Genomic DNA, 17,935 nt, shown 5'->3' with positions numbered 1-17,935 from the left:
TAGCAGTAATGACAAAAACACAACTACAATTTCATTAGCAATAAAAAAGAGGGAATGTAACATTCCCACCACTTCCTCAAGAAACCATTAGCAATTCTTTTCATGTCTTCTGGTACTTTTCTTGCAAGGATGCTTCTTATAATGTTCAGCTAATTTTGACAAATTTACGTAATTGAAGGAGAGGATGATGGATTTGAAACTCTGATCAGCAGCTGGCAGCTGTGCAGAAAAAAGCTGCTTCTCTTCATCAATGTCAAAGCCAGAACTGATGAACAAAATTTGCCCTTGACAATTAGAAGACACCCATGAATTTCTTTAGACTGCTGGGTACAGTTTTCTTAAAAATGTTCTTGTCAGACTCCAACACACTACCTGACAGCTTAATTAACTGGCTTTCAACCACAATCTCAGATATTTAAAACTTATTAAACTTACATTCCATATTGATGTCTGGCTGATAGATCTCTGAATTGCACAGCTGATATGTGCCTTTTTGTAGGTTTCCCTTGAAAAGCCATGACCAATACAATATGTATTTAACACTGATACATATTTTAACCTTTTTTCTACTATTCAATTCATCCAAGAAATCACACAGACATACTATACAATAGATATTAAAATGCTAATATTGAAATGACCAATAGATAAAGATGATAGATTTCCTTGCTCTTGACCAAAAAGATAATATTTGAACATGTACATACATACATTTAATCAGATTTTTTTTCCCTAATAGATGAATATACAATACAAGCAAGGAAGGGTTTCCTTTTTTTCATTAAGATATCAGTGACAGTTGTTGCACTGAAATGTTAATTCAGTAACTGGAATTGTAACAGCTTTGTCAATTAAATTTCAAGTCAACATAAAAAGTCCAACCTGATAAATGCGCTTATCTGGAGCGGAGATTTCAAAACAACAATCTTTCTTTGCATCCTTCCGAAGGCTATTATTCATTCTGATGGTATAGCCCTCTAAGGCAAATTCACCTTTCTGTTGTTTGTCTGTTGGAGATAAAAAACAAAGTTACAGTTTCATTTACAACAGTGAATGTGAGTGGCTCAGCAGGTTATCGTTTATTCAGATTTTGTTTTCTATTTCGTGAATTTTACAAAGAACAGGGAGGTTTTTAGCAAAATGATTAAGTGATCCTTCTGGAGATAAAGCTTTATTTTAAGGGAAGATATACCCAAAAGTACATTTTTCTGTAGGATGCCTAAGGAATTCCACAGGGGGATGTTTGCAGATGGTGGTCTTATTTAGTAAGAAGTGCATGTTATGACACTTGTATCTGGGGAAAGCCAAGAACTGGAACTTGCAAGACACGTTTCCTATAAATCAGTGTCTCTTTCAGGTTCAGTAAACCAATGGGAAAACCTGTCTAGCTCAGAACTTGCTGAGCTCCCTCCTAAACTAACCACTTCACTCAAAAAACAAACTTCAAGCTTCTTTTTAGCAATTGGAAAAGCTGTTTTTCACATTCTGCCACCCACTCCCAGATGTGCCTCCTTTCAACATGGCAAAAATGCAGAATGAATTTTGCTATAAAAATCAGGTGTGTGCATCTGTGTTCATTCCAAAAGCATTTCTCTCAAAACAGCAAATGTTTAATTAGCTAATAAAAGTATTGAGCCCTACCACAGTTTATTAGGTACAGCCATGTGGTTGTTTTAAAGACAATTCTACTTTTCAAAGGTTCTGGTTTATACAAGTATCACTTTCAGCAGATCTGACTTTAAATACATTGCATGTTGTGCAAGCAGCACCTGCCTACTCCTTTCGAGCCCTTCAAACCAAATTCTACATCAGATTTTATGTGCTCTGGCATATTTTGGAGAATATTAAAAACAAACCAAAAATGTAAAAGTAATTAAGTTTTGCAATTTCTGCAGATCACAGTGCAGCATTCAAGTGAAGACTGGCATCACAGTTCACATTCTGCACAGGCAAACAAAGAACAAAGTGCAGTTGCATACCAAAAAAATGCCATTTATTGTGGGGTTTTTTACGCAGAGGAGAAATGCATTAATTAACAATAAGCACTAGGCACAGCAGTAAAACTACTTTTAAGCATTGCTGAATAGATCTTAGGTGCAAATTGAGCATCCATTGCTTACACTTGTCAACAAAAGGAGAAAACTTCTACAGTAGATAAAATAAAAAAAACTATCATTTTCAACAATTTTTTTTCATATTTCTAAAAATTTAATAGGAAATAAAATCTGTTTCCACTCCTGAGAGGGTAAAAATTGGCTAACACAGCATTGTGAACATAAATGGACATATGGGCAGTCACCAGTCAAATTCTTTTTCTAGTAATCTTATATGCACATAGACACATATTCTCTTGTCCTTCCACCTTTTTATGAACTCTCACCCAGGGCAAATACCCAATAACACAATTATATGAGAAAATCTAGGGCACTATTCCATTTTCACTTCTGGTCCCTTCCCCCACACTAAGTTTTATTCTGGTTAAATAAGTACTAATAATATAGCACTAATATTTTATATTTGCTCAATCCTCCACTCCTACTTCAAATAGCACACACATGCAAAATTTATGAAATCACACCAAGGTAGATATTAGAAATAATAACTTGCAATAGGTTAACTAGGTTCCTTTTAATGGAATTCATTTCTGCCTAGGACTGTTATTGTTCCCTCACTTGTGACCTCAGGGAGAAGATGAAGTGAAACACATTAATTTTTCACTCTCCCATGCTGGAGGTTTATCAAAATCCTAGAAGATAGGAGCACGCAGGCAGAATAAGCAAACACGAGGTTCAAAAGGTAAAAACATTTTGTCAAGATAAAAATGAGGCAAGTATTCAAATTTACTCTCTTGGATTATTTCTGAGACTGCTTCTCTGTGACATGGATGATCCCTTTTATGGTAATACACTCTTACAGAACTAATCTCAAATGATCTTTGCACTGGTACTCGTTCTTTCAAAGAGCATTGCAGTTAAACCACAAAGATGCTGTACTTTGGAAGGGGATGGTGCATGGCATCCATATCCCATTTGATTGTTTTTCTGTTTATACTGTTTTTGTCTTATCTCTCTGAACACACTATTTCAGTGCTAATGAAAATTACTTGTATGCACTGTATGCACCACCAAATATATATAGTCTTTCAATGACCATTTTAGCAATAGACTAGACACAGCATTGCTACTTTTACTTCTAATTGTCTTAGCAGTAACCTCTGAATAAAGTCCAGTGTGGAGCAAATGAGGAAATTCTAAGACAATGAGGTACTTCACAGGCCTGACTCAGAATCTGTTAAATTGAAGGACTCAGTATGAATTCACACTCCCTGTGGCATCAAGCCAGAGATAAGACACAGTATGTCCTGAGAAATGGCTCCACAAATACAGAATGGCAGAACACAGGTCAGCTATAGCTCAGCTGCCTGTTCTGATGGTGACAAACAGTGGAGGTCTACAAATGCCACTTGCTCTTGCAGAATACTCCTTTTCAGCCAGGACTGGAGACCATCCCCATTGCCTGATCACCAGGGAGCAAACCATGACCCACAGTAGCTGCTTGGCCAGGCAGAGTAGCCAGGTGCAGGCTTGGAGGAAGAGCCATCCTGGGATCACCAGACTCAACAAAAACCTCACTGCCTGTTACAGGCCTGCAGCTAAATGGGTTTGGACACACCTGGGATTTTGGTTTCAAGATGCCCTGTGAACTTAGGTCCACAGCTACTCCTGTGAACCTTCACATGGCCAGTTAAATTGCTAATATCAGAAACATTTTCTGGAGATTGTGCTTTAGGGAGAATTAAACAGTTTATGATATTTAAAAGCTTTGAAGACATAAAGATTTTACTTGGAGACTTAAAATTAGACCTATGAGTTTTTATAGTGGGAGTCAACAGTAGCTTCAAGAAGCACATTTATATTACAGATATTTAGCTTTCATTTTGAACCCCAAAATCAGAGTCAGAGTTTTCCTTAGGCAGGAATGCAACAGCATATTTAGGAAGAACTAGGGAGATATATGCTGGTGGAACACACTTCTCTGACTAACAATAGCATTTTTGCTGTTTCTTATTTTCTCAACATAGTGCTTTTCAATTTAACAACAGGAAACCCTTAAGTTGTCCCAGGAAAACATGAAACAGAAATGCAAAAAGTGTAGTATCAGTCTTGTAAAAATAAAAAGGATTGTGAACATCATCAAGCATAAGTTGTTCCACAATGAAATCAAATCTCATTTCAGCATAAGCTGTCCTTTGCTCTCATCTGCTCATCCTCCTCTCTTCCCTTCTTCCTATGTCAGGCACAGAACAGAAAAATAAATCTGACTCTGTGTAGATCATTTTGCAACAGGAATTTAGAATCATAAAAAAGTAGTATAGAAGAGGGGAGAGTCAGGCACAAAGCATTAAAAAAAAAACCCACACTAAAGCTAGTACACAGAAATTATTTAATAGAAATAAATACATGGGGGGGATTATATTAAACAGAGAAAATTCAGATCAGAATAAAATTTGAAAGCCTTTAAACATTTCTCTTACATATAAACTTCATTTATCCCAAAAAGAGTTAAATGTTGTTAACAGAAACAGGGCCAATATTACATTGGGAACAGAGAGTCTCAAGGGAAGCAGAGAAAAAGGGTTTTGAAGTAACCTTGCGTAACTAAGTCCATGGGAACATTTAAAACAAAGAAGGGTAAACTTTCATTGAGATCTTGAAATTACTGGGTTGTAAATTTGAGGCCTAAGGCAATGTGCTCATATTATTAGCACATGTAAAAAGAATTAGTGCATTCTGAAGAACAGAGAGGACTCGGATAGTAGAAAGGAAAGAAGTTACAGAGAAAGACATAAGGAACAAAGGCAAACAGAAAGATTTCAGAGAGTGATAAAGTATTTATAGATACTATTAGAATCTATAATTTAACTCTCTTCATCTTGAAATTAGGAGCCTGCAGGATTTTACAGTTTACATGGCTTCTTGCTAAATGTAGTTTCACATACTTTTCCATGTGCAGGATGTCTGCTAGCTAAAAATAGTTCAGGGTAAGTATCTCCAAAATGGTAATTCCTTTTCCAGCTTTTGGAACAGTCTTTTCCAAATGCACACACAGAATTTCTTCCCTTTTAGACAGCAGATCTGAAATGTAATCAACTGTTTTTTCTTTTTCTTCTTTTCTTTAATCTAGTCCTCAGAGAAAAGAAAATTGTAAAATAATCAAGAAATGGAGGCAGTGATTTAGGGCACTGAATTGTTTATATTCTGTTTGCTTATACCCAGTAAATATTTTTTAAATAACACATTATTAACAGCAAATGTGACTGTGGAGGTCTGAGTTTAACAGTCTCACAGCAGAAAATCCAGAACACATTAGATAAGTGTCTTTGATTGTCATCATCCTGCTACAACAAAGTCCTGTTGAGCATGCAAAATTCCCTTTTCCACCCAAATAAAGTAGTTCACCACTGGCCTGGTCATCATTATCTTATTATTCAGAGAAATCCAAAACTATCATGTCCATGTTAAAACTAAAGAAATTGAAAAAAAAAAAAAAACAAAAAAAAAACGAAATAAACTGGCACTTTTCTAAAAGCCTCTGAATTATACCCCTCTTTAACATCATATTACTGGTGGGCAGGCAGATACCATTTTCAAGTTATAAAAATGAAAATAAATTTTTAGTGCCCATTAGCAGAGGAAAAATTACCATAATGTTATCAATTACTGTCTTGCTAAACATTTAGCTGATCTCTTCAGTTTGCTGAGACAGAAGGGCATATAACATTGTGGCCTAGTGAGAAAGAAGTAATGAAGCCATTAATTCAATCATTTATAAAGCAACAAATTAACTTTCCTTATTCACATGCACTTTGAGGTCTGAAAGGTTATCCATACCATCTCGGTGTCTGAGGACACAGGAACAGCCAGAGATCATATAGAGAAATGATAGAGAACCAGGGCACTCAATTCAGGGTGCAACTGCATGGAAGGAAAGAAAAAAGAGGACTATAAAAGATTTATGGAAGGAAAGATTATGAAAAGGAACACCAGGGAAGCTTTCTAAAATCCCACCCAGCTCTGATATTTGAATACACTTCTCTGTAATGATGTGAGCCATGTGCTAGCAACTGATTCTGTGCCATAGGCATAAAAACACACGTGCTTCCCCACAATACCTATTCCTGACATGTGGTTAGCTCAAACCTTTAAGTCTTGTTTCTCCATCTACTCCATTTATCAGTGATCAAGAGAAAAAATGCAGGTGATTCACTTAGACCCGTCTATATCATTGCAATAAATTGCATTGTTTCACTACCCAGTGCTACACCAAATGTAGGAGAAAATGGGTGAGAAAACAGGGAAACAAGACATACAGCAGCCTGCAGGCATCACAACTGCTGAAGAGATGCTTGGAGGTGTTTAGGTGAACACACACACAAACACACAGCCATTTACTGTATTTCACAGGCTTTATCTTGCAGTATATACCCTGGACTAGGCCTCACAGTTTTCAAGCATTTCCAAGTTTCCAAGCATTCAGCTTGGAATAAACGATTCTGAAACTCTTCCTTGTACGTTTGTGAGCTTTATACACTTCCACACTTCTTGCTTTCCCAATGCAAAAAGGAGAAAGTTAGAAGAATTAAAACTGGTTTGGAAACAACAAATCTATACAAATAATAAAAAGGCATCCCATAGCCTCATGTTTACCACTTAGCTACATTTCCACTGATACTTAAGCGTGAAAATCAAACTTTGGCCAACAAAAGACACATCACAGCAGACACAAAATAGCTTTCAGATTATTCACCTATGGTCTGGTTTTAAAAATAGACACAACTCAAAACAAGCCAAGATGGATGCAGAAATCCCTGCTGCCTCTCAGCATGACATCCCCCAACACAGAGGCACTAGCAGCCCATCACCCATTTAAAGTGCTGTGGGCACTTTGAAACCAGATCACAACTTGTACAAAGCCACCAAACACACACTTCAGTGCTGTTCCATAGTTGGTAAGAACACTCTCTGAATTTCTACATGGTCCAATTATCTGGTGCAGCATCAAGCACAACAGTGCACTACAGCAGGTACTGCTGGCCACAACAGTGGGAGTGAAAACAGTTGCAGTGAGTAAATGCCAGACCTGCTCAGGATTGCCTCATCCCACACCTCATCCATGCTGACAATCTGCAGCTGAACAGCATGATAAACTGCAGCATGTATGCTCACAAGCATTAGGATGACAGCTCACTTTTAACAGCATACTAGCCTGCCATGGCTGCTGTCCAGATTCTACACAATGTGATAGTGAGTTACTTCTGCACTGGAAGAGGCATATTTATATACAATGGCATCACAGTCTAGAAAAAAACTATTTTTATTCAAAGGCAAGTTCAGGAGTGACTGAGTCATCCTATATTACAAGATTAAGCCACTACACAATGCTTAAGTAGTTTTTTCTGCACTACAAGCACCAATCCAATGGAGGTAGGGAAGAAATTCGTGCATCTGATTTGTTTGCTTTCTCCATGAATTACTGTTTGGAGTTCAACCATGCCATGCTCTCTACAACTGCGTGAAAGGAGGTTGCAAAGAAGTAGGGAAGTCTCTTCTTCCAAGAAATGGGAAAAGAAGTTGTGCCAGGGAAGGTTTAGAGTAGGTTTTAGGTGATTCTTTTTCACTGAAGGAGCTGTCAAGTATTGGAACAGGCTGTGCAGGAACATGGTGGTGTCCCCATCCCTGGAGGTATTTACTGCATACATAAATGTGGCACTTAGGACAGGGTTTCATGGTGGGCTTGTCAGTGCTGCATTAATGGTTGGACTTGGTGATCTTAGAGGCCTTTTCCAACCTAAATGATTCCATGATTCAATACAGTTCCAATGGACTGTGTGCCCCTCCCACTTCATTAGGTTAGGAGGAGCTTCCAAACAATCTGCAGCCTACAAAAGCTCCAAATGCATTAACCAAAAAAACCTGTCTATAGATTCCTAAATGAAAGAGATCCCACAAAATATCACAGTCAATTCCTAACATGACACCAACCTTCTAACGTATTTCCATCTATCTTAACTTTCAATACAGATATTAAAATTTGCAACACTCCATAATCAGGCTGTTGCAAAAGAAGAAGAAAAAAAATAAAATAAAAGGACAAAGACCAGGTGGGCAACATGCCTGCCTTATACAAAGGCCATATGCTGGAAAGCATAAATAATTATTAGCACAGCCACAAGGAAAAGAATGTAAAAAAAAAAAAAAAAATAGCAAAAGAAAATTAAGATATTTTATAAACAAAAACAATCTTTATGAACTAGCAATATATTCTGGAAAAAAATGTGATTTTTAAAGTACTAGGCAATGTATAAATAAATAAATAAATAAAATAGATAAATAAATAAATATATATCTATATATAGCAAATTATCATTTTCCAGAGAAAGAAATCAATCAGTATTGGCAAATCCAAATCAGTATCATGCCACATCTCAAAATTTTTCAATAAAGATTTTTCATGTTTGTGAAGCCTGATCAGCCTGTAAATACCAAGGAAAGAGTATAGAAGAAAAGGCAACATTTAGCAGATATTCTAGCAAAACTCTGAAAAGAGGACATGATGGGAAACTAGCAAAATTAAAACTGGACTTACAATTAGGCTCTTTATTTCTTGTGTTTTTTAAAGAGAGGATGAGCTTAAATGAGTCAGTATACCAAGGAATGAAACAAACTGAGCAAATTAAATTAGTCTTTGAATAAAAAAAGCCAACATAATAACTACCTGCAGTAATCTCAAAAATAAAAAGACAAACGAAAAGAAGAAAAAAACAACTTCAATGGAAGTTTGCCCTGGATTTTTTTTGGGAGGAGGAAGATGTTGGAGGGGGAAGACGTTATTTTACTTTTTAAATTTACTCGGATTTACTTATGTATCATTTAGTTTACCCTTAACAATCAAATGCACGTGGTACACAATTCAAAGTAATATTAGCACATTTATGCTACATTCTTTCCAAACTGGCCATTTAAATTTAAAAGTCACCTTCAAAAGTTTGCTCTAGCTTCCATGGCTGGCTTTAGTTAAATACATTACTTAATTTCTAGCTTTTCCATACCATAAACTATTTTAAAAGAAACAAAGAAGTCCACTATGCATCTTTTAGATTAATATTTTCCTAGATAGAACCATCTCTAAGGAACTCGGAAGGTATAATTGCTAGAGCATGTTTTCAAATTAATATCCTATTTGGAGAAAAAAACCATTTTCTATCTAGTGAAACAGTTGAGTACCAGTATATTATCAAACTGAACAGCCAGCTATTATTAGCAAACAAAGTAGCTTTACAAGAAACTTAATTTTTTTTCCCTCCTTGCCTGCTTTAGAAAACATGTATATCACTTACAGGTTCTGAGGAATATTTACACATTTTAAAAATTCACAGCACTGTCTAAGAACTGTTTAAAAGAAAATAATTTCCTTTTAAAACTTTTATTTTATTTCTTAAAATTAAGTCACAGTTTCCAACTCCAATAAAATTTTCATATTCTTTTACACATTAAAACATCATTGCTTTCATAATAGTTGTAAGTACCTTTGTCGCTTCCATAGTAATAGAAGACAGTCTTGCTGATAGCACACCAACGCTTCTGCCATTCAAAGCCAAGAAAACTGTGGTCTGAAATTAATACAACATGTGTTATATTGGTTTATGCCATTATTGAACAAAAAATGTGTTACTTCTTTTCAAGGGTGAGGTAACAGGGAGGAGGAGCTAGGAAAAGGCACAAAGGAAAGGAAACTAAGGAAATGCATGGCACTGAGAAGGAAATTAGAAATAAAAATTGGTGGTAAGAAAACAAATAAGAATTTGAAAACACATAAAGAGGGAAGTCATGTGTAACATTAAATGTAAGGAAATAATGAACAACTTCCTAAATATTTCCTAGAGTTATTGCAGCATTAAGTGGGTATTAAAGTGACAATATAAGATTTATTGAATCAAGGTAAATATTGACTGAACCAAAGCTGAGATCAATATTTGCCCTCTTGAAGGAAAATAAATCTTGATGCTCACTGAAACATGAAGTCAACATATGGTACTTGTACATACATTCCTAATGTTTTCTTCAAAAATATCTGAAAATCTCTGAATTACGGCTGACTGGACTTTCACAGCATGATTTTGTTAGTAAATAAATAGGATTTTCTTTCAATACTATAGGAGCAATTATGTGCTATGTTTCTTTTGCATAATAATGTTTCAATGTTTGAGCTTCTTCTCATTTTATTTATCACTCCTGTATAAAGTTGTTCATGTGTATAACATCCAATACAGACATAGAGATTTCCCAGGCATTAAATATGCACTAGCTTTCACAAAGATAGCTAGACTTACCTTTTCTACGTTTTTCCAGGTATCCAGCCTTCAGAACAAACTGAAGATCCTGAGCTGCAACAGGGGGAAACTGATTCCCTGAAAGAAAAACAAATTCTGTAAAGCACTGCTTTTCAAGAAAACTGCTATAGGAGCATTGATAAAATTATGGTTTTTACACTCTCAGTATGCAAGAGCTAATGAAAAAAAAAAAATCTAGTAACTATTATGCCAGATTATTTTAAGTAAATAAAACATCTGCCTATCAATGTCAGAGATGTTGCTGATTTCCTCACCACTTGAGTAAGGAAAAATATAGCTGCATAACAGGCCTTGCAAATCTCAGAAGGAAAAAAATGTCACTAAACAAAATACAGCAACTATTTCAAACATAATCTGTAAAGCAAGTTGGATAATGAAAGTGCTGAGTTTTCAGACGTGCAAATAAGAGAATTACAATCAAGAATCTCAACTGAACACAGATCAGAAATGTAGTTTTTTATAACAGCTTCACCAAAATACCTAGAAACAGCATACAAGGTGAAGATCCTCTATTACACATCAACAGAAAAAGAAACCAGATGAAAAGACAATAAAAAGTGCTGCCTGTTGCTGACAGATTTTGCCTCATTTTCAATATGACACAAAACTACTGCCTATAGGATCTGTAAGGTGATAATGGATAAAACAAAGACATTGTACAGAGGTCTATAAAACTGCTGACCTACAGACAATAATTTTAGACATGCTGTACAATATGTGAGTATAGCTCACTGTATTTTTTCTTTTTCTCAACTGCTAATTCATATAAGTGTAAGACAGACCAATCTTACTGTCTCATCTTAAAATACAACTTTAAATGTTAAAAATTGTGTCTTCCATCTTACAACCTTTTCCTCCTAAAACAATAGAATGGTGATTTAAACTGAACTCCTAGTATTTAGAACAAGAATATGTTAGATGTGTATAACATTTAATATGAATATAAATATCACACTGCTTACCCCAAGCAAAAAAACAGAGCAAAAAGTACTCCTGTGCTGCTGGGTTTTTTAAGTGCATGTAAGCAATACAGTGAAGTTCCTACTACTTATTGTCATCAAATATTCATAAGAGTCACTGTAGGTAGGTGACAAGTTTACAAGGCAGCCATTATTCATCAGAATATATGTAATCTCATTACATTCTATCAATATAAACATACAGAAAAGAACTGATATTAGCAGACAAATTCTGTGCTAAAAACACCCTTTTAAATTATGTAGTCTGGGCACAAGATCAATGGTCTGACCTTGAACCAAGCACTGTCTCTGAAAGGTGATGTCAATTTCCTGGGCTTTTAGGTTGCTCCTTAAAATAATTTTTTTTAAATTCAGTGATCACTAATGAGTTGCTTTATGGTAGCCTTATTTAAATACAATTATGACAGGAAAAAGACAAGAAAGAGATAGGAACGTGCAGAGAATGCTGGTTTTTAAAGCATGAAAACACTCAAAATGAGAATACATTCTTTAAATAAGACAGCCAGCTCCTTAGACTGCAAAATCTTTTGCTTGACACCAAAAGACAGTAGATAGAATTTTACTTACATTGATATTTCCACTTCTTTTTTTTAAATTAACATTCCTTTTTAAAGATTGGGAGTACACTAATTTCTATTTTAGCTTCTGTGTAATTCTGACTATTGTGTAAAAAATACAAAAGCACGATAAACATTCATTTTAAAGTGACACAGCTGTCCTCCCTTTGCTTGGTAATATGCAATCATAGCCCAACATTAAATAGGAATTAAACACAAAGACACTGGATGGCTGGTGTGTGATATGTTCAGTAGTTGCTTTAAAAGGTGATGTAATGATGGTATTACACGTGGGGGAGGTGAAGAGTTTTACAAATATGCATTGTGTGCTGCTTTACGTTGGTCATTGGGAGGCATCAGTGTGCAACGCTTACAACTCTACCTCATCCAGCAGGGCTCATCCTAGAACAGTGCAACCCCACAGATGAGGAAGACATAAAACCCAAGTAAACAAACAAACAAAAGCAGCTCACTCTAAAATTTTACAATTTAAGAATTTCAACCGCCATTTAGATCTAACTTCACCCAATATTGTTTGTATCAATTTGTGTTTTGATGAGGAAGCTCGGCCAGTGATCATTTAGTGAACAGTCAAATCAAATGGGACAACAGAGTCCTAGAGAAGCACATACTCTGGGGACTCCTTAGTGTTGTTATTCTGTCATTGGAACTGACTACTTCATAGAATCAAAATTCCACTCTCAGTTTTGCTGCTTCTGCTGAGACAAGTCAGGATAAATTTGGTGATGGTATTTTCTGTAACTACATTTATTTTGCACTGAAAGCTTGTGAGGAAAAGAACATGAACAGAAAAAGAGTGTTTCACTGTCTCGTGTCACTACAGAAAGAAGTCCTCCTCCCACCCTTAACCTCTAGAGAAGCCAGTTTCATTTTATATTCCTGAAAGCAACTGAGACAGTAACTCCAAAAAACAAACCACAGCTGGTCAGCCCCGCTGCCACTCACAATCTGTAAGTAGCTGAAGCAGAAACAGATCATATGCATGTTATTATCCTTCTGTCAGAGAAGCCTGGGAACCAAAAAAATATGACGCAATTTTAGTAGAAGGGCAGTAGAAACAGACCCAATTGTAATATCCCATGACACATACAGCTGTACAAGAGAGAAAAAGCATAAATCTGGTTAAATTCCTTCTTTCACTGCCCTGTACCTTCAGAAGGAAGGAAAGGGAGAATAAGTAGTATGAAAAGGATAAAGGAAAGAGATAGAACCACCTCCTCTCAGTCTCATGAACCACAGGTGTTGTGCATATGTGGCAGGAAGAAGGCACAAACACGGATATACCATCGTCCCAGTACTACAGCAAAAACAACAGGGGGAGGAAAGAGGAGAGAGCAAGTCACATCTTCCTCACAGTTACTGCCAAAATCCTGCATGGGAAACTTCTAAGTTGTATTACCTGTCAATCTTTCTTCCATTTTTTTCATTTCTTTACTGTCTTGTCCACATCTCAAACAGATTTAGAATGAACTGCAGCCACTAGATGTGGGAACTCCCAGCAGAAAGTGTGGAATTTACATAGTAAGTTGGTTTTTGCAGTTGCTTTCAATCAGAATATTGCTTCCCCATTCATTTGAAATACATCAGGCTTGACACAAATCTCATAAAAAAGTATCACTAAAGCAGTACTCCATTATAGTAAAGAAGCATTTGCTTACATTACACCAGCAGCTGAGATGAGAAGTTCATTAGCTGACTGCAGCATGAGACTTTGAATAAGACAGTTACTTCTATAAAGAATCTAAGACAGAGGAATTCTGCCAAGAAAGAAGGCATTACTATGTATTTTAAGTAAAGAACGATAAAGCAAATTAAGCCACATGCTTCAAATCACGTACTCCTTTAGAGCTCAGAATTTCCCATGTTATACCCCCATGCACGCCCCAGGATGTCTTCATGACAAGGAGAATTGTCTCCTTCCCTCATGGATGTAGGTGAAATGGCCTGAATTCCAGTTATCTGTAATTTCACTGGAGATTGTCCATTGTAAGAAATTAAATGTGGGGATGCAGATAGTACCTACTGGTACTACCTTTTCCTGGGTGTCTCAATGCCTGTTAATGAGAAACCTATGGTCAAGCCCAGTACAAAAACGTTTGAGGGCAAAACTTCTCTCTCAAAATGAGACCACCAGAGATCACCAAGCCTCCCTAGCACTGTATGGTCTGCTTCCAGATATTATTAAATTATTTTGAAATAATGATATTAAAAAGATCGTAGTCCTCCCTGGTTTCTCCTTTGGTACTCTCTAGTTTTTTAAGCCAATTTTAAACACCCAAGAGAAAAGTGGCATTGTAAGAAATGCGCTGTGACTTGCAGCTGTGTGGGTTTATACATAGAGAAAGGCACAATGATTGCTTTTATTTACTCCTCCAGACCTAATTTCTGCTGTGTCATTGTCCTGACAGTGGTGGGCAAGCACAGAGTTGAGGATATAAAAAGGTCTCATTTCCATTCCAGAGTTTCTACCTCACAAATAGTGTCTTGAATTTTATTCTTTTGATGTGAAGACCAGTTCAAAACTATCCAATATTTAGGGAGATGATAATCTTGCATACCCAATACATGGTATAAAATAAGGGAGGTCCATCTGCTTAATGTTACAGGTTTTCCTTCATTCTTGACCACCCACTCACAAAAGAGTCTCCCACAATAACTTCTCTTCCTATCTCTTCCCTATTGGTGGGAATTACTCCAATGTACTTCAAAATAAAATCTGCAAGTTATATTCCACGTGCATATTTTCAGACTGGTGTGTATAAAAGCCATCAAAGACCAGATCAAAATATTTATAAGGCCTAAGCCTTCATCTTAGAGAAAAGTAAATTATGTGGATGATGCACTGGGCTCTTCCTCTTGGTTCTAGGCACTCCTGTGCCAAGTGAGCAGCTGGCAGTTATTATAATACTATTGCTGCCAGGCTGAAAATTCCTCCAGTGAAAAGAAAGTGAAATGCTCTCACTCAAGCATAAAGCTAGATTTACCAGTCAGGCTTTGACTTCAGAAAAACATTAATGTTATTAACATAGGTGTATTAATGTATAGGTTCTACTGCACAACTCCCACAAACACAGAATATCTTGTGATTCAGAAAGATCTCAAAACCACAGCTTATGGCACGACTACAATTTTTGCAACTTGGTAATCAAACAGGCAAAAGCCTGAATGATTTAATTTTTCACCTTACTGCAACAGTGAATTTGGTCCATTACATAAAAACAAGTTTCATCAGTGTCACTTCACAGCATGAAATTCAATCCTTGTGCCTGGAATTTTGATTTTTGGAGGACCTAAAGATGTAAAAATTTCATCCTGTATACAAAATAAATAAAACAAAACCAGACTATATTATTCTGCACTGTTTACCAATAGGATTTTTTTTTTTTTTACTTCTGCAATGTGGGCTAAGGGATACATAAAGCTAGAAATAATCAGAGGTCAATGCATTCTAAAGAGGTGCTTAGCATGCTCATGGGAAGTTAAACAGGCAAAATGGAGATAAGTGTAATTCAGTAACAGCTAAGTGGTTGATTACAGCTTGCTTTCCTAGTAGAGGACCAGAGGTTTAACCATTATAATGGTAAAGTCATCTTGCTCAAATATGAATATTTCACTGTTGTTCATTCCTTGTAAAAGAAAACTGAAAGGAAAAAATACATTTGTTTGATTATATGGAGAAAACAGTGATCACTATTCCTTTATCCTCTTCTAACTAAAAAAAATACAATCATAATTAATAATACCATTATTAAAAATTCTTTTTCCAGCTTCCTTTTTTTTTGCATTGAAGACCCTTGGTGTCATCTGAGAACTTACTGAGGGTGCACTTGATGCCCTCAAAGAAATCACTGATAAAGATATTAGACAGAACTGGTCCCAGTACTGACACAACTGGATGTAACTCCATTCACCACCACTCTCTGAGCCCAGCCAGCATTTTACATTTTACATTTTACTGGTACAAGCCATAGGCTGCCAGCTGCTCCAGAATGTGCAGGAGGCAGTATCAAAGGCTTTACAGACTCTAAGTAGAAAACACCCACAGCCTTTCCCTCATTCCCCAGTGGCTAGCTGGTCACAAAAGGAGACCAGGCTGGTCAAGCAGGACCTGCCTTTCCCAGCCCCTGCTGGCTGGGCCTGATCCCCTGGCTGTCCTGTACTGCTGCATGAAGCTCTCAGGATGATCTGTTCCACAGCTCTCCTTGGCACTGAGCTCAGGCTGACAGAGCTGTGGCTCTCTGGATCCTCTTTCCAGCCCTTCTTGTGAACGTGTGTCACACTGCCAACCTTCAGTCACCTGGACCTCCCAGTGAGCCAGGGCTGATGAAAAATGATGGAGTGACTTGGCCAGCTCTTCTGCCAGCTCCCTCAGTACCCTTGGATGGGTATGTGGTCCCATAGACTTGTGAATATCTAGGTGGCACAGCAGGTCACTATTTCCTCCTGGATTTCAGGGGTCTCTTCTGCTCCTGTCCCTGTCTACCAGCTCAGAGGCCTGGTTGCCCTGAGCATGTTTGGTTTTTCTGTTGAATACTGAGGCAAAGAAGGCATAAAATACCTCAATCTTTTCCTCATCCTTGGTAACAACATTCCCCCTCTGAACCTAATAAAGAATGGAGATTCTCCTTGGCCCTCTTTTTGTTGTTAATATATTTATTAAAACACTTCTTATCTTTTACAGTAGTGGAAAAATTAGGTTTTTGCCTTTCTAATTTTCTCTCTGCATGAGAGGACATACTTGTACTCTTCCTGAGTTGCCTGCCTCTTCCTTCAAAAGTCATAAAAATCTTTTTTTCAGAGTTCCAGCAAAAGCTCCCTGTTCACACAGGCTAGTCTTCTTCCCCACCAGCTCATCTTTTGGCACAAAGGGACAGCCTGCTCCTGCAGAAAATGCAGAAAATAAGTGGTTTTGTCCTCAAGCACATCCTCAAGCTATCTCTCAGGCTGCAATTCAAAATTGGCAGAGATATTCTGAAAATATTTGTGTTAAAGTTGAGCAAAAAAGGAGTAATGTTTCTAGCAACACAAAAAACCTAATTTTATCTTCTTTTCTTCCCCCCTACCCCCCTTCTCACACACTTCTTCCAAAATTTTTCATATCTCTCCATTTCATTTTGATCTGGAAATACAGCATTTACCCATTTTTAATAGCTACTACAGAAGGATTCAATTATCTTTGAATCTGTACATAGCAATACACTGGAGTCACATCTGTTGCACAAGCACTGTGAATCTAGGCTAAAGAGGAGGTGGTTTATTTTCATATGCATATCTTCTCCCTACATTTATTTTTTTTATTAAAGAGAAGATTAATGCACACCACATTTGAAAAAAAAAAAAATCCCATTTCTTAGAGAAATTTTTTTAATTAAAGAAAAGTTATCAGTAGGAAGATCATATAGAATCTCATCAGTTTCATTAACTGTCTTGAACACTTCCACAAAGACTACTTCTGCATTTTGCAAATGTAGAAGCCTGGCAGCTCTGAATTAGTTTAACATGAGAGAATCAAAAGATAAATGTTAAAGAAAACTCATTTCATTCCTGGAATAAATGTAATGAAAATGTTTAGCTTTTGAAAGATTAGTTCACAAAAAAGCCAGCATTTTGGTCTTCAAAGTGTTTGTTCCAAAGGCTTCCTAGTCTATGATGTTTTGCTCTGGAGCCATCCCTAGCATTACCCATTGTGGTCTCTAACAGTTTACAATAATTTTCACAGAAAAACTTGCCTTCATATATTCCTCTAAGAAGAGCCAGCAGTGTATTTTAACAAATACTTAAAACACTGTCATCTGTTTCTAGTTTTAATTCTTCTAATTTGGGATATGAAGTTTGGACTACAAACATTAATACCACACCCCTCAGAGGCTTAAACACTGAGTATTTTTTATGGACTCATCCCTCAGAAGGACAGTGGTACAAGCCCTTTTCTTCTCTTCCCATCTCTCCTGTAAGCAGAGGAGAAG

The 17,935-nt window shown here is 36.6% G+C and overlaps 1 protein-coding gene across 2 annotated transcripts in view; it reads right to left on the bottom strand.

Annotated features, from left to right (window-relative positions):
- Window positions 1–17,935, bottom strand: part of SKAP2 (src kinase associated phosphoprotein 2) — a 118,814-nt gene that overhangs the window by 38,259 nt on the left and 62,620 nt on the right. For both annotated transcript variants that reach the window (XM_056484641.1, XM_056484642.1), the window contains exons 5-7: window positions 10,391–10,468; window positions 9,587–9,670; window positions 883–1,007 (exon numbers count right to left, since the gene is read on the bottom strand). In XM_056484641.1, the coding sequence (XP_056340616.1) occupies window positions 883–1,007; window positions 9,587–9,670; window positions 10,391–10,468 (287 nt within the window). The remainder of the gene's footprint in view (window positions 1–882; window positions 1,008–9,586; window positions 9,671–10,390; window positions 10,469–17,935) is intronic.

Source organism: Oenanthe melanoleuca, chromosome 2 (assembly GCF_029582105.1).
Source record: "Oenanthe melanoleuca isolate GR-GAL-2019-014 chromosome 2, OMel1.0, whole genome shotgun sequence".
In the NCBI taxonomy this organism is placed as follows: domain Eukaryota; kingdom Metazoa; phylum Chordata; class Aves; order Passeriformes; family Muscicapidae; genus Oenanthe; species Oenanthe melanoleuca.
The sequence above is the reverse complement of the archived record's forward strand: the minus strand, read 5'-3'. Positions and strand labels throughout refer to the sequence as shown.